General features: G+C 32.9%; 1 protein-coding gene across 9 annotated transcripts; it reads right to left on the bottom strand.

Moving 5' to 3' along the window:
• Positions 1-1,872: 1,872 nt before the first annotated feature.
• Positions 1,873-11,926, bottom strand: GBF12 (G-box binding protein). Of its 9 annotated transcripts, NM_001329546.1 has the most exon segments (13): positions 1,873-2,386; positions 2,671-2,796; positions 5,553-5,630; positions 7,100-7,275; positions 7,351-7,399; positions 7,513-7,567; positions 7,695-7,855; positions 7,982-8,071; positions 8,198-8,284; positions 8,396-8,440; positions 8,575-8,713; positions 11,241-11,313; positions 11,652-11,799. In NM_001329546.1, coding segments are annotated over 11 exon segments (1,026 nt in total). In that variant the 5' UTR covers positions 8,632-8,713; positions 11,241-11,313; positions 11,652-11,799; the 3' UTR covers positions 1,873-2,284.
• Between the last annotated feature and the right edge of the window lie 3,407 nt (positions 11,927-15,333).

The raw sequence follows: 15,333 nt of genomic DNA on the forward strand, positions 1-15,333 counted from the left end.
TGGACCAATAAGATGAAGGCATTTGTCTAATTTAATGATTCATCATTTGCCATGTCAGCAGACCGTTAAAAAGGGGCAATTTTAAACCTTAAAAAAACGTTAAGGGCATTTTTAAACCAAAAGGTGGAAGGAGGACATTTTTGAACCATTTGGAATACGTTGAGGGCATTTTTAACCCTTCTCCCTAGAATGTAACACAATTTGTGTCTTAGTTAATATTTATGTTTATTGATTTTGCGGGTGTACAATTAGTCATTTAAATTTATATAAAGTTAGAATAAATAGATATGTAGGATGTCACTAAAATGTGAATTGCAACTAGGATACTGAGTAGGATGTATGTGTCAATTCATTCAATTCTATCTATATAAATTTAAATATTTATGCATACTCAAAGTTCAAGGGTATAGATGTCAAATGAGATCAAGTTCGATGACGCATTTATGCTTTCTAATTTTTTACGAAGTATGTTTAAGATCATAAGATTAACTAAAATTTAGTTGCTTTATTGAATTTCATGCCTAATCAAAATGGAAGGAACAAATTAGAACAGAAGGAATATTAAATTAAGTACCTAGAACTAGAAGAGTGCTTCATGGCATTAAGAATGCAAAGATATGAGTGAATCATTAAACACCAATAAATTTAGCCAACATTCTTAAGTTTTTTATTCCTTTTTTTTAGTGGACCTATTTAACACGAGACTAAAAATGTTAGTAAAAAGAATCTAATAGTCGGTTGAGTGAATTGGGAATATGAATGAGTAAAGAAAGTAGATGGACATAAGATAGAAAGGATGAAGAGAATGTGGTTTCCTGGGCCATTTTTTAGCTTTGATATTAAAAAAGGAAAGTATCTGATGCAATGTTTCTATACTATTTTCTGAATTTTTTTTTATTTGAATTAATATCTTAATTTTCATCTAAGTTTATGATGTGTATTCTTGTGGTTTATATTCTTGTTTTGGTAGCAATCACATGGCTTAATAAAGTTGGGATTCTTTTTTGTGCATTCTAAGTGTTAAAATCATCCCCCCTTTCGCCTTAGAAACTAGTTATTCGGTTTTGTCTCGAGTTTTGAAGCAACAGTAAAGTTATTTTCGTTTGATGTATAGATCGTGAGTTCGAATTTTAGAATACTCGGGTTTCTACTCCTGACCTTTTTTTAAATTTATATTTGCTTACCGGCTGTCTAAAACTCCAATCAAAACTACTGTTATCTGATTATAACTAAATTATGGAAAAACAGATTCATTATTTTGAATTTTGATGAGGATCAAGCTTATGCTTGGTCAATATATGTTACATTTTAGGAGAAAAATTCCAACATTAACTTCAGTTAATAGGGTTTTCACAAATAAATAATTGTATTGTAATGAGATTTAAATTGTATTTATGTTGAAGTGTTTTTGATCATTTTATCGGAAAACTTAGAGTTGTTAGAGGTATAATACACTTTTATTTACTTAATTATGTCTTCAACATGTTCATCATGTGTGAGTCGACTTGCTTCTTTTTCATTGTTTAACAATATATAACATCCATAGTCTAACCAAGCGATGTTGTTGGCTACTTAATTTTGTAAAAAGCGGTGATCTTCCCCTCAAAATATTGGTAGATATTTCAATCAAACTCCATCGCAATGATATTTAATTGAGAAAAGTAAAAGACAGAAATCTCTAAATCTCGAAAAAAAACTCACTCCGAGGGAGCTTCAAGGATGGTGTACTATAAGGGACTATAGTCAATCTTCATCTTCAAGGGTTCGGAAAAATAGAACAATACTCGGAAGATATTACTTATAAGATACTTTACTGGTGAAGGGGAAAGAATTTGACAAGCTAAGAAAATCTCGTTGAAAGAACTCAAACTATGACAGACAATATCAACAATAGTTTCCACTCATTCCTTGTCTTCCAAAAAAGAAATCCATAAAGTCCTCAGTACAATTGGCCAACAAGGAGATATTTTGGATGCAAAATATTTCCCAACTTTTGAAAACATAACAAACTAAGCAAAGATAGAATACAATCTAAGTCACCAGAAAACTAAATGGTCTAAGATCAAGCTATTCAGTTGTTGTCATAGATTAAGATTCAAACCTGGGTTAAAAATCCAAGAATTAATGTTATAAATTTCACTCAAAAGGGTTAAAAAGGACATAAATTAGTAGAAAAGCAGAGATTTCTACTTCTAACGCACGGTAAAAGCTATAGATTTCCCACGGGCAGTAAGAGATTTTTGAGCATTTTAACCAAAATAAGTTACTCTGTCATGGCTTGTCCTCAACTCTTAGCTTCCTCAACATTGGACTGAAGACGCATGGCGTTGGCATTACTCTCTAGCTTGGACACAGCCTCTGGCCCATACAACCTCGTCAACTCATCCTGTTTCAGAATCAGGTCCCAGTAGGAGTCAGTATTTCCATCTTTCTCGTATTGCTTAGACGGATAAAAAGAACAACATAAAGAGAAAAAGAAACACCAGCAGTACCAGTTTTTTTTGATATTGTATCAACAATCGCGTGCAAGTACAAGATAAAAAACTAAAAGCCCGGGGTAAAGAGGATAAAGGATAGATACTGTAGAATTTACTTAGAAGTGAGGGCAAATGAGATAACCATACACGAATACAGTCGGGAGAAGGGAAGAGATGCTCAAGTAGTTTTTACCTTTATTGAATTATTCTCCGAGGTAAGCTTCTCACATTCCTCAGAGACCTTTCGCAACTCCTCTTTGAGTCCATGATTCTCATTGCTCAATGTCTCTACCTTATGTTGTAGCTCTTCACACTCAGCCTGCAGAAGATAATCATAAAACAACACGACTATCAAAAAACTCACATTCCAGGTAATCTCAAGATGGACCTATCAATGTTGTCTGTTCACAGTATTTTATCGGACCAATTTTTAATCAGATTTACAGTTCAGATCCCATTCTCTCTCTCCTGTCCAGGTATTAGATTGCACATCAGAGGGAAAGAACAGACTTCCAATGGCTTAAAATTTAGTCAACCGATAAGGCGAGTCATCCACCATCAGTTGATTCTATGAAAAATCTTGCTTCTCAGTTTAGTAAACAATCTGTTGGACAAACTACAGTCCACAATGACAATGGTCAGCTGTTCTTTCCAAAAAATGTTCGCAAAAATTAAACAAGTCCTTCATTTTGAGTGCACCTTCCATCCCTATATGATTGAATCCGGATGAGATTGGCATGAAGAAAATAGTATCCAACTATCACACTTCAGAGAACCGTTTTTCTCCTTTTAGCTGGAAGGCTAGTTACTCACAGTGTATTAACACCAATCACATATTTGCTGCAATTACGCCCGCCAAAACTAATGATTCGGGGTGTTAATGGTATTTGACACAATATTTATTTATTTTTTATTTGGAAAGTTGGGTAAGAATACTTAAAACTCTACTTCAAAATACACTTTTTCAACTTCAGCTTCAAATACTCTTATGTTTCAACTTCAACCACCAAAATATTTGTCCAAATGCCTACTTAATTAGGCTGGGTGATTTATATGTAACTTGAGGCCAAGAGAACTTACAAGAGCTATGAAGCAGAAAATCAAGATCTGATACCAAAAAATGATGCAGCACAGTGAAACTCATATATTATATGTATATGCTATTACCATCATTCATTGGTGCTACCAAATTCTTCTCCTTTGTTTCGTTTTTTCATTTTTGGGAACTTCTAATTTCTAGACTCAGCAGCAATAGGTGAGTTTCTCCCTCAAATTGCTATGTTTAGTTATATGCATTTGTGTTATCTTTTCTTCAATTTGGAACTAAGTTTGGCGAGTTTAAGGGGTTGTTCTATGTATTCAACCTATGTGTGTGTTTTTACTTGATAAGTACAAATGAGTTTAACACATGGTGCAAAATCATTTTACATTATCAAGTCACTTTTACCTGTTAAAAACTATCTTATTTCAAAATTACAAATCTCATTTTGCATGAAGGGTTACCTGTTGAGGTTAATAAATCATGCAAACTTGATGTTATTTTAGTAATATATACAATACTTTAATTTAAAGATAGATACATATTCGAACATATACAGATATATGCATACAATAAAATATTTACCCTGGAAATTAATAAATGCACAAAAATAAAAACTAATTTTAAAGCATCTAATGAATAACAACATGACCAACCCAAATGCACAACAATCATATGAAACTTTCTTCGACTCAAATACATAAACATTAAAAAAGTAAAAAATAAAAAGAGCGATGATTGTAAAGTAATTATTGCTAAGCATAAAAAGGGAAATGCAACATCACATATGATCAAAGGCTTTCTCATATGCAGGTATTTCGATTCATATATCAAGGAAAAATCTTTACAATTAATCACATTCATGGGAGTTATTATTAACATTTATTAGGATGCCAATTTTTACATCTGCCTTCTTCTAACTGATTTTTTTTAAAAAAAAATTAGAATGTGCATTTACATTTTTGTACAAAATATATTTGAAGTAAATCAAGTTCCGCGATATTATAGTAACTCAGCTTTATACTGTTATTTTCGTAATGAATGAATATGATACATGAAATGATATGATGATTCAAAGCAACTATAAATATCGAATCAAGTCTCGATTCTTTAGATCAGTCTATACGTGGTGGAGGAATTCTGGTCAAGTTTTCCTAAATATGACCTTCCCCTCCCATAAAGTGAGTTTCTTGTTCTAACAAGGATGATGAGGACAATGACATGAATTCAATATTAATTAAAAAGAAAAAAAAAGTAAGCCCGCCGCTGAAATGGGATTCAATTCCAGAAGGCCATGTTCCAAGCAGAGAGGGTATTCAGAGAAATTGCAGTCCACATTCATATTCAGGGAGAGAGTTCAAAAGGTGGCACATTACATTGCTCGCGATTAATGCCATGTCTTGAGGCCAGTTCATGCAAAACTGCTGGAGTATTACAGTTTCCATTACTGGTTTTTTCGTGTATTGATTAAGTACTGATAGCTGCTATAGAAAGTGTAAACAGTCTCTTGGCTAGTTATAAAGTCATGACACTGTTTGTTTTTATTTTCTGAAAATAGGTAGTCATCACCTAGTTGACTTTGTAATGGTTCACTTTTGGTATTACTACGACTCTTAATGTAATTATCAAATTAGTTGAAAAATATTCTACATGTGTAATTTCATTGGTAACATTATTTTGGATAATCTTTCAGAAGTTGTACAGTTGCTCCTTTGGTGAGTCGTAAGTCCCGAGTTCAAAGAAGAAATTACAGACATGCAAAGAGATGGGTACATATATAATGTTATACACCAACTCCCTTCAGCTACATTGACATTAGCTGGGGAGAACTTCATGCGCGAGGTTATGGTAAGTTAAAAAACAATGATGCTACAATTTTATAGAGCATAATGTAATGTTCTATGATAGTGTATAACAGAGTGATCTTCTAAGGTTTAACTTAGATGCACAACCATCAATTATTTTCTCTGTAAGTTAGACCCATCAGTTTCTATACATGGAAGAGAAACAGAGTATCTGTAAGAAGTAACTCATACCTGCTTGCGTAATCTCGACCTCCGAGCTGATTCTCTATTAGACTGCTTTCTCTTTTGCCTTTTAAGTTCACGTTCATCCTATTAAGAAGGGTTGTAAAGTACTTATCAACAAAAAGAAATACAGTGATGATTTTTGTAAGGGTACAATCTCATTATTGACAGTATACAATATACATATTGAGAAACAAAGAACAATAACAACAACAATGATCACATTTTAAAATGTGTAGAAATTCCTTTAGATTCCCAAAAAGTTTACTTTAGATACATCAAATAGCTCTGAATCTCAATCTAGCATAACGTAAAGACACGAAGATATTTTTATTTTTTTATGACAAGGTCGCAACCGCTATCCTTTGGATGCACATAGGGTAAAAACCCCGCTCCTATGCAATAGCTCACAAACCACACAAGAGAGTAACCCACACTAAGCAAGTCCTGTGCGACGAGCTCAACCCAAAAGGCAAATCCCTTACTTTTGTTGGCAACGGATTTCCAACTTGAGACTTCCAACCTGGGGGTCCCAAGCCCAAACCACTGGGCCACCCTAAAGGGTAAAGACACAAAGATATATAGCTTCGAAAATATGGAACCATACTAAAGAATTATTGACGTAAGGAATTTGAAACCAAGTTCAGTTTTCATGCGACCAAATTTCAAGCCTTAAACCTTATTCAGGTTATAGTTTTTTTTTTTTTTAATTTAATTTAAGAGCATGAAGGGGAGCCTTAGAGTAAATGGTAAAGTTGTTGTCGACCAGGATGTTACGGGTTTAAGCCGTGGAAACGATCTCTAGTTGAAATGTGGGGTAAGGCACTGTACAATATACCCTTGTGGTTTGGCCCTTTTCTGGACCCACGCATAGCATGAGCTTTAGTGCAATGGGCTGCCCTTTTTTTCAATTTAAGAGCATATATTTTGGCAAATTTGATCCTACAAACTGGAAATTTTCCACATAAAGAACGAACTGATTGTTTCATTGAAGTTCTGAAGAATATTAGTATATGTTTCACTAGTATAACTGCTGAAAGCACTTTTGATCAGTTAACTAGCCATCAACTATTTCAGGACCAACCAAAACACCAGAAGAATAAAAACCCAAACCTAAGCTCCTCTTCATATCTCGTTCACGGTTTGGTTCTTTCTCTATCTCAGTTGCAATATCTTAGTTTCCTGAACCATCAGTTTTGTTAAATAGTCTCCGTGGTTACATGTAAGATGCCTATAAATAGGTTTGTCATGTATTTCCTTATTATCAACACATGTCACATTTTCTCACAATTTAACATTTTGTTCAATGAAAATGAATTCTGAATGTCAAGATACACCAGAAACAATGAGTCTTATTGAACACAATCTTCAAATATCCCTAATGACCATCTGGCAAGAAGAAGAGTAAGTACATTTTGTGCTTTTTACTCCACAGGTGGTTAGAGGAATAATTATGACAAGAAATTGGCAGTATCACCAAAGCACACAAAGTAGCATGATCAACTCTGCATTCATTTGTTTCATAAAATTCAATAAACAGCAGAAAACAAAACTACCTGAATCCATTCACGTCCCATCCCAGGAGCTGGCGAGACACCAGATTGATTTGATCGCATTTTGATCATTCCGGGACCGCCAGAAGGTGCGTTCCACAAATCCATCCCAATATTCAGATTAGGTGCGGGCATAGCGACTGGATTCCCTGTTGCAGGATTGGTCTGAGCATTGGCTCCTAATTGAAAATTACAGACCAATTAAATAAAACGAATAAGGCATAATCAAGAAGCAGACAAGTGAAACAAGTTACCATTAGCAAGCATTAGATCAAAGCTTCTATTTTTGTCAGCAGAAAATTCCTATAATGATAAAACAAGAAATGTTAGTCTTAGCTAGCAATTGATAGGGAACCGACACAACAGCAGTATACTCAAGTAAGCTATGACATTCTTGAGTTAATCAGAAAGCATACATGGTTATCATTTTCATCATTTTCGTCTGATGAACCTTCACTTCCGCTTTCAGCACTATTCAAGAGAATATAGTAAGTCAGATGCACAAAAGACCACATCCAAAAATTGATCAATTGATGGAAAGTAAGATTAAAATAGGAGTCTAGATACAAATTTGAACACCAAATCCACATCAAAATACCTTCTTGTGGCACCACCATCATTTCCAGAACCTGAGGCCGCTTTCCCACTTTCTCCTGCCTTGCCACCTGAACATCCCTTCAATTTTTTGCTTGTATTCTGGTCCTTACCATCTGGTGCCTTACTATCTGATTCTGGATTTGCCTGCAGTGTGTTTGGAGTCTGCCGAAAGGGCATAAAAAATTAGTAAATAGAGGCTTTTAAAGAAATTTATTTACAGAAAAACTATACGCAGGTGACTCTCTTTCATCAGCTTCCAAATTGATAGTAACCAAAAGGATTAATTACCATAGGCATATTAGGATGAGCATAAACTCCAGCAGGAGGATATAAAGCAGGATATGGGACTGGGGCTCCATAAGGAGGCATAAGCGGATGCTGAAACATCAAGCAATAAAGAGTTAGTACATTAAAATGTTCTCAGCTTTATACTTCATATGGTAAAAAAGTTGCAATGTGCCGCAAAAAAGGAGTACGTTAATTAGTGAATGCAAAAATAACCACCTGGGCTCCCCACATGTACGGGTGGGGAGTGGGAGAAGCAACAGTTGAGGGAAAGAAGGGAGGTGTAGCTCCAGCACCATAATAAGCCTAAACAGGAAAGTTAGTGCTTAAGATTAAAACATTCATCATCTTATATTATGAAGAATATTGATACGTAGAACCTGACAATGATTAATCACAATAAAATTCATCACCAACCTGCATAGAAGACCAATCAGGATATGAAGGTGTTGCTTGTGTTTCCTGAAAATCAAACAAATAGAGAACTCGTGAATAGCGAGCCACAATACAGAGAGTTTAAAAGAGAGCAACACTAAAAACTTATATAAGCACTTATTGCGGGTAGACGTATGGAAAAAAAATAAATGGAAAATGACCTGAGTCGAAGTAACTTTCGAAGGCTTTGCAGGGGTGCTCTCTTCCCCAGCTCCCATTAGGTGTCGAATCAATAGTCAAGTGTCAGCGTTTGTTTGATTACTTCAGAAGATCAAGTGCTCATTTAAAAGCAAGATGTACCTGAAGTAGGAGAAATTATGGGAATAGAAGAACTTCAGATATTGTCATACGGAATGACTGAACAGTTTTAAGACTACAGAACCATCGTTATGACATGAATGGAAATTAACGTTGTACAAATTATATTCAATATAAAGTTGCGGCGAGGACTTTTTCTTGCTACCTATGAAAGAAGCTGGTCATATATTCCTCTCTGTTGTATATACCAAAGATTATAAACCACAAAAACGTAAAATAGAACCTTCAAGGAGACTGAAAAAGGACAATACCAGATGCGCGTGTGAATGTGTGTGTCTATATATATATCAAGGAGGCAATTATAGTCTAGCAACACAGGCTCACTAACCACAGCAAAAAATAAAAGTTGATCCAGCACATAATATTGACAGCGCATATTTGCAGCATTTCCAAGTATCCTCTACATCAAGAAACAAAAGTAGAAAGAACATTTCTGCTAACTGCTCGAGTCAAAAACAAATTTCAGATTGGGATTTTGAACTCTCTCCCATTTATTTATATTAATAAAAAGCCACTCTAACCATAGTATTTCGTTTCTTACAACCAACAATTCATCAATTATTTTCTTGTTCTTGCAAGTAAATATTAGATTTCAAATCAAGGCAATAACAACACGTTTTCAGCTCAGGGAGAATTTAAAATTACTAACCCACAAGCATCTGCAACACACTGTCCACTTAAAAAAGTAGAACAGTTAACTTCTTACTCAAAAAAAAAAGATGTTTATTCTAGTCTAATATATGAAAATATGCATAACTGAACATGACAAAGTAAAATGGCAGGACAATATCAGTTACCATACACGCGTTCAGTATTATGAAAGAAGATTGAAAGAATTATCTGCTAAATAACATGATTCAATGTTGAAATAAGTTTAATAATGATGATAATAATAATAATCAAAACTAGATAACGAGAATGAATATTACGTCCAAATCACAGACCGCAACTTTAAAGGGGGAGTATAGAGTGCACCCATGAAATTTTGAGCCGTAAATGCTTTGTAATGGAGTCTGCTGTCGAAAGCTACTGATAGCTCATTAGCATTTTAATTATTGATGCAACTTAACAATAAGCATATGAGAAGAAGATCTCATGATTAATGCGTCTTGTACACTTTCTTAGATTCTCACTTTTTAACACACCCTTTTTTGCTTGTGAATTATGGACAGATAACATATCAATTATATTCTTTTTAGCACAAATACAAGGTCTGGGTTAAAGTTACTGGGCCATGCCGAACCTGTAACCATATAGGTAAATCCGCCTTTGGCTCCATATGTCACCAAAATTTTCCAGTTTGGTACTCTGAACTGATCCTAATGCCTGATAATTTAACCACGACACATATTTGTATTGGGTAAAAGAATAGCTTGTGCACGTCGCAGGACGAGGAGTGAACACATTTGATGTAAAAATGATGTTCACGAAGGCTTTTTAATGGAATGGTTGGTCTAGAGATGTGTTTGGTGAAGCTCAAACCTCGACTTGTTACCGAGACCATAAAATGAGCACCATTGGAAAAGAAAATGGGAACTCGTGTCATGATGACTTGGAAAAAGGACAGATACACCAGATATGTTTGTACATTATCCAGCTGCAGAGGGATAATAGTTGGCACAGCCAACGGTATTTCCACGTGGAATCGGCTATTGGGCATAGTACTTTAGTGCTCAAGTGGAGCTTTTCTATTGGATGATGTCTTACCTTTTTTACCTATAAATATCAGTTTTAACGTAATTGTATGCTCCAAGCTTTCAAATTCTCCTAAGTCCAAGCTCTCAAGCATTACTATACATAAAGGTCCCTGAATCCAATATCATGAACACTCTAACCTCACCAGGATCCAGCGCAAACCCATCTCATCGAGGCTCTATTGCTTCATACGACTCTATTACTTCCCTAACAACTTCCAATTAATTCTTAGCGAACATATTTAACTGGTAATAGCCAAACTTAACGAGTTAATTCAAGATGCGTGTCCTTGACCTCATTACAAATTCAACTGTGTCATTTCCCAGTAAACAATATTGCTTCCAGTGGGAATCATAAACTTGGTTATGATCCATCATATGATGTGTTAAATGCTTAAAAATCCTTCTTAATTTCCATTTCCAACTAAAGACACTCTCTTCACCTATAAAACTAATTCCAATCTAGTCTTCTCTTGACTACTCCCTAACAAAGAGAGGAAATACCTCACACGGCAAACTCGAATTACAACAGTTTGAGATTGAATAATTTCACTCAGAAAATTTTAAGTTTCTTTTGTCAACAAATGAATAATACCTCAAAGTCAAAGCACAAACAAAGGAGTTCATCTTGCATAAATAATAATGACACCGTCAAAATAACTATACTAGGTTACCTAAATGATTACAATTGGTAAACATCACAAGTAACTTGAAATTCAAGACATGATATGATAATTGAATATTTACTCTAAACTAATTATTTGTTCTTCCTTAATATCACTATTATTATTGAATGTTCACTCTTTAATAATTACCATCTATGTCTCAATTTATACGATACTTTTCGCTTTTCCATACCAAAACAATATAAGTTGGACATGAAATCCTTTTTATATATTTGAAAACTAAGTGAATATCAATAAAATATTTTTAAAAAAAATCACGATCAAATATAAACTTGTTTGAATCTAAACTGAAAGAAAGTTACGAAAAGTTCCCTTAAACCCTCCACCCCAACCCCAAATAGTTCAATTACACATGAATTTCAATCATGAAGCTTAAATTAGAACAGAAATACAGAGAGACGGACGTTGAGTAAAATTAAAGAGAATCAAATTGTGCAAATCTTAAAAAAAATAGTATAAACTATAGATTTTCAGTAGTTTATATGTGGGTAAACTGATATTAGAAATAAAGAAGCTAAAAAAGAAAAGAGGAAAACCTGTGTGTGTGAGGTGGAACAACGAGAGTCCAACTCGGATAGACACACAAACAATTCTTTTATTTTTCTTTTGGTTTCTTCTTCTTTCTTTGCCTCTCCTTAAATCTAACTAGCCAAAAAAAAAAACCCAACTTTCCCCATCTTTTATCACCAAAGATCCAACGGTTAGGACAATTTCACCATTTATTTCTCCACAATGGTTATCGGACCCTGAATTGACTCAATCATCTCATGTTTTTATTAATTTATTGACCTTTAATTATAATTTCTTTTAGTTCTATTTAAGCTGGTGATAATATAATGAGTCTTTTAACATGAACTATAAAATATGATAATCTCATGAATAAAATGCAGGATAGTTTTATTGTTAGGGTCCGTCTGGATGGACTTAATAAAAGCAGCTTTAGAAAAGTACTTTTAAAAATGTTGAAACTTATTTTTAAAATAAGCAGTTATGTGTTTGGATAAAAGTGCTGAAGTTGCTATGCCAAACGTGAAAAGGGAAAAATGGAAGAAAGAGATGCTAGGGTTATTTGGAGATTGTATAAAAATATTAAGGGCAAAAAGATAAAAATGTGGTCAACTTAAAACAGCTTATAAGCTAAAAAAAAAAAAAGCACCCCTACCCCAGCTTTTAACTTTTGGCTTAAAATAAATTTTTTTTAACTTAAAATAAGTTATTTTGAGTATTGTTAAACAACTAAATAAGTCAAACAACAGCTTTTAAGTCAGTTTGACCAGCTTTTAAGCTGAGCGAAACAAGGCTCTTAAGCAGACCTAAATTATCATATCTTAGTGATGGAGTTAATTATTTCATTTATATAATGAAATAACTTATTTCTAATCAAACGATTATAATTATAAATCTTAGTAAAAAATCTAAATTTTGAGGATGTGTATGCATATGAATGAGCAATTATTTAACAAACGTACTCACGGTAAAAATGTACAAATCATTGTCTTATCTTCAATCATATTAATAACTATTCCAAAAAAATAAAAATCCATGTGATAATTTCATCAATTCTAAAAATAATATATTTTTTGACCGGGCCGGGCCGGGCGGGCCCATAGAAGTTGACACGTGAGGTTGAAAGGGGAATCCAGCTGGCAAAGAGGAAGTGGATAGAAATGACAAGGCAACAATTTAAACAACAAGGTGGATAATTTAATTTAATTACCCCACCGCCCATCCAACTTTATACTCCCATAATTACCCTAATGGTCCTTCATGTTTTGAGTTAGGTAAAACTTTAGTCCTTAAACTTTTATTTTTGTTATTTGTTACATCCTTAAATTTTTAATATCTATGTGCTTTATTTTTGTTTCGATCTACAATTATAGTGGGATCGAGTTATAGGCGATAGGACTTTCCTACAGTCAGATCGTTATAGCGAAAATAGACCAAATAATGAAATTGTTGTAAAGGATGGCGCAGATAAAATGTAAGTCAGTTTTCTAAAAAATTTTCTAATAACTAAAGAATATTTGGACTAGAAACCCTAGTAGGCAAATTTTGAAGGACTAGGGCTATTTTCTTCCTTGAGGTTAGTTTTCTCCGTTGATCCTTCGATTGAGTAATTCGATTTCATTCTAGAATCGAATGAGGTGATCTTAATGGTAAAATTATAAATTGGAATTTAGTGAATTCTTGTGGAATTCACGTGGGTTGGTGTAATTAGCATGTATTTTTAGTTATAAATTGATTATTTATGTTCCTTGGGATAAAATTGATTTTAAATGTTTATTTTAATTTAATAATTTCATAAAAATAGTTTCTTCGACATAGAAATTACTTTGAAAAAGTTAATGGAGTAGAAAATTCACGAATTATGAAATAACTTTATATAATGAATAGATCTTGATAAATGGTAGAATTAAGTGGGATTAAATGTCTAGACATTTATTTGAAGAGTAGGTGATTAAATGCTCATATATTTGTTGTTTTAGACTTTGAACATTTTGAGTTTTGAAAGAAAAAAAAAAGTTCTTACATATTAGCTTGTGTGATTCAAGTCCTTCAATTGAAGTAAATATTAATTTACTTGGAGTTAAGACTTTAATTAGTTCCTTGTATATGATGTGAGCCTAAAAAAACATGTTGGTTAGTCTTTAGACATATTATGTAATTGCTATTTGTGAAAATGATTATATTTGAATGAATAAGTTGTGAATTGTTGATACTGTTCTTTATCACTTATGTTTTATGATGTGCATTTATAATTTATATTGAATTTGTTGTGTTTCCTAGTATATAACTAAGCAAAGAGCATACTAAGATAATCTGATAAGAATACATAGAGAATATGATGAAGAGTGATTCGAATATGATTGAACTTACGAATGAGTGGTTATTTGTGTTGAATCGAGTACCACGTCAATATAGTACATAGAAGCCCACGGTCCTTGTGGGGTTATGACTAGATAGACAAAATTAACGATTCTTTAACATGTATATACAAATATAAATGTCTATGTTAATAATCAATATATATAATGCAAATGTCTTTCTAATAAATTAGATTTTTACATTTTTAAAATTTATTATGTATTTTGTCTTAGTACTTGATGATTCGAGCATAGTCTTATTCTAAGATTTGATTTTTCTATTAAACAATAAGTTTCTAAGATTTGATTTTTCCATCAAACAATTAGTGTAGACATCAAACATGATTTGAATGGTGACATTAATAAACAAAAAGTAAAAATACAAATTTGAACGATTTGATATTGATTAGTTATTATGTTTAAAATTCTCCATTTAGGAAAGTCTTAGACAAAATAAGATTCATTCTAGAAGTGAACAGTACAATATTTAGAAAAGACTTATATATAAAAGAAAAAAATCATTAATAATTTCTATAATCAGTGAAATGTGAAGAAAAATAATAATTGAGTGATTTAACTTTTTAATTTACAATTTGGTGCTATAAACTTTTCGACTTACTAAATACTTATTCGTCTTTAAGAAATTCCTTAACTTGACAATAATCTTTATTGATATATTATTATCATCCATGTTTTTTTTACAGTAAAAAAACTCATAATTTAAACTTGGTTCAATAAATTATAAAAACAAATTAGAGTTATTTATTTATCATAATTTCAACAAAATTAGTTAAATTATTTCTTATTGAATGGTTATTTTATTCCTGCAAATCTAAGTTTAGTGTATATCTAGAACTTTGAACATGACAATCTTGCAGAGAAGCTGTTTAGAAAACATACCTGAAGTGAAAGAAATTATCACATAGAGCAGCGTATTGATTTTTAATTCTTTGTCGTAATCTTGCCTTAGCTTACCACGACCGCCAGTGAAGAAAAAGTGTAGAGTATTGTGATGTAACCCTAATAGGTAGAGGATGACCAATTTATAGAGGTCGTGATCAGAGTCGTCAAAACGGGCTTAACTCGTGGGACCAGCCCAACTCAACCCATTATTGAAGTAGGGTTGGGATAGAATTTTTCAACCCATTTAAACTAGGCTTTATAAGCTTAACCCATATAAACCCTTGGCCCTTGAGGCTTGATCGAGGTCGACCCATAGTCCAAAACCTTTTATTTAAGTATAACATACAATAATCTCAGTAGTATGTAATCTAATTACTTAAATACACGTTACATTGTAATATTATTGATCTTATTAAATTTTGATACGTCCAAATACATGTATCTAGGAATATATG

The sequence above is a fragment of the Solanum lycopersicum genome, chromosome 2 (genome assembly GCF_036512215.1).
Source record: "Solanum lycopersicum chromosome 2, SLM_r2.1".
Classification (NCBI taxonomy): domain Eukaryota; kingdom Viridiplantae; phylum Streptophyta; class Magnoliopsida; order Solanales; family Solanaceae; genus Solanum; species Solanum lycopersicum.

What these genes read in the sequence shown, in the direction of transcription:
- GBF12 (XM_069293145.1), bottom strand. Translation starts at nt 8,631, where the DNA reads ATGGGAGCTGGGGAAGAGAGCACCCCTGCAAAGCCTTCGAAAGTTACT. An exon ending in CGTACATGTGGGGAGCCCAG is followed by an intron (nt 8,072 to 8,197) that starts GTGGTTATTTTT and finishes TTGATGTTTCAG; the next exon opens with CATCCGCTTATGCCTCCTTA. An exon ending in TGGGACGTGAATGGATTCAG is followed by an intron (nt 5,631 to 7,099) that starts GTAGTTTTGTTT and finishes CCTTCTTAATAG; the next exon opens with GATGAACGTGAACTTAAAAG.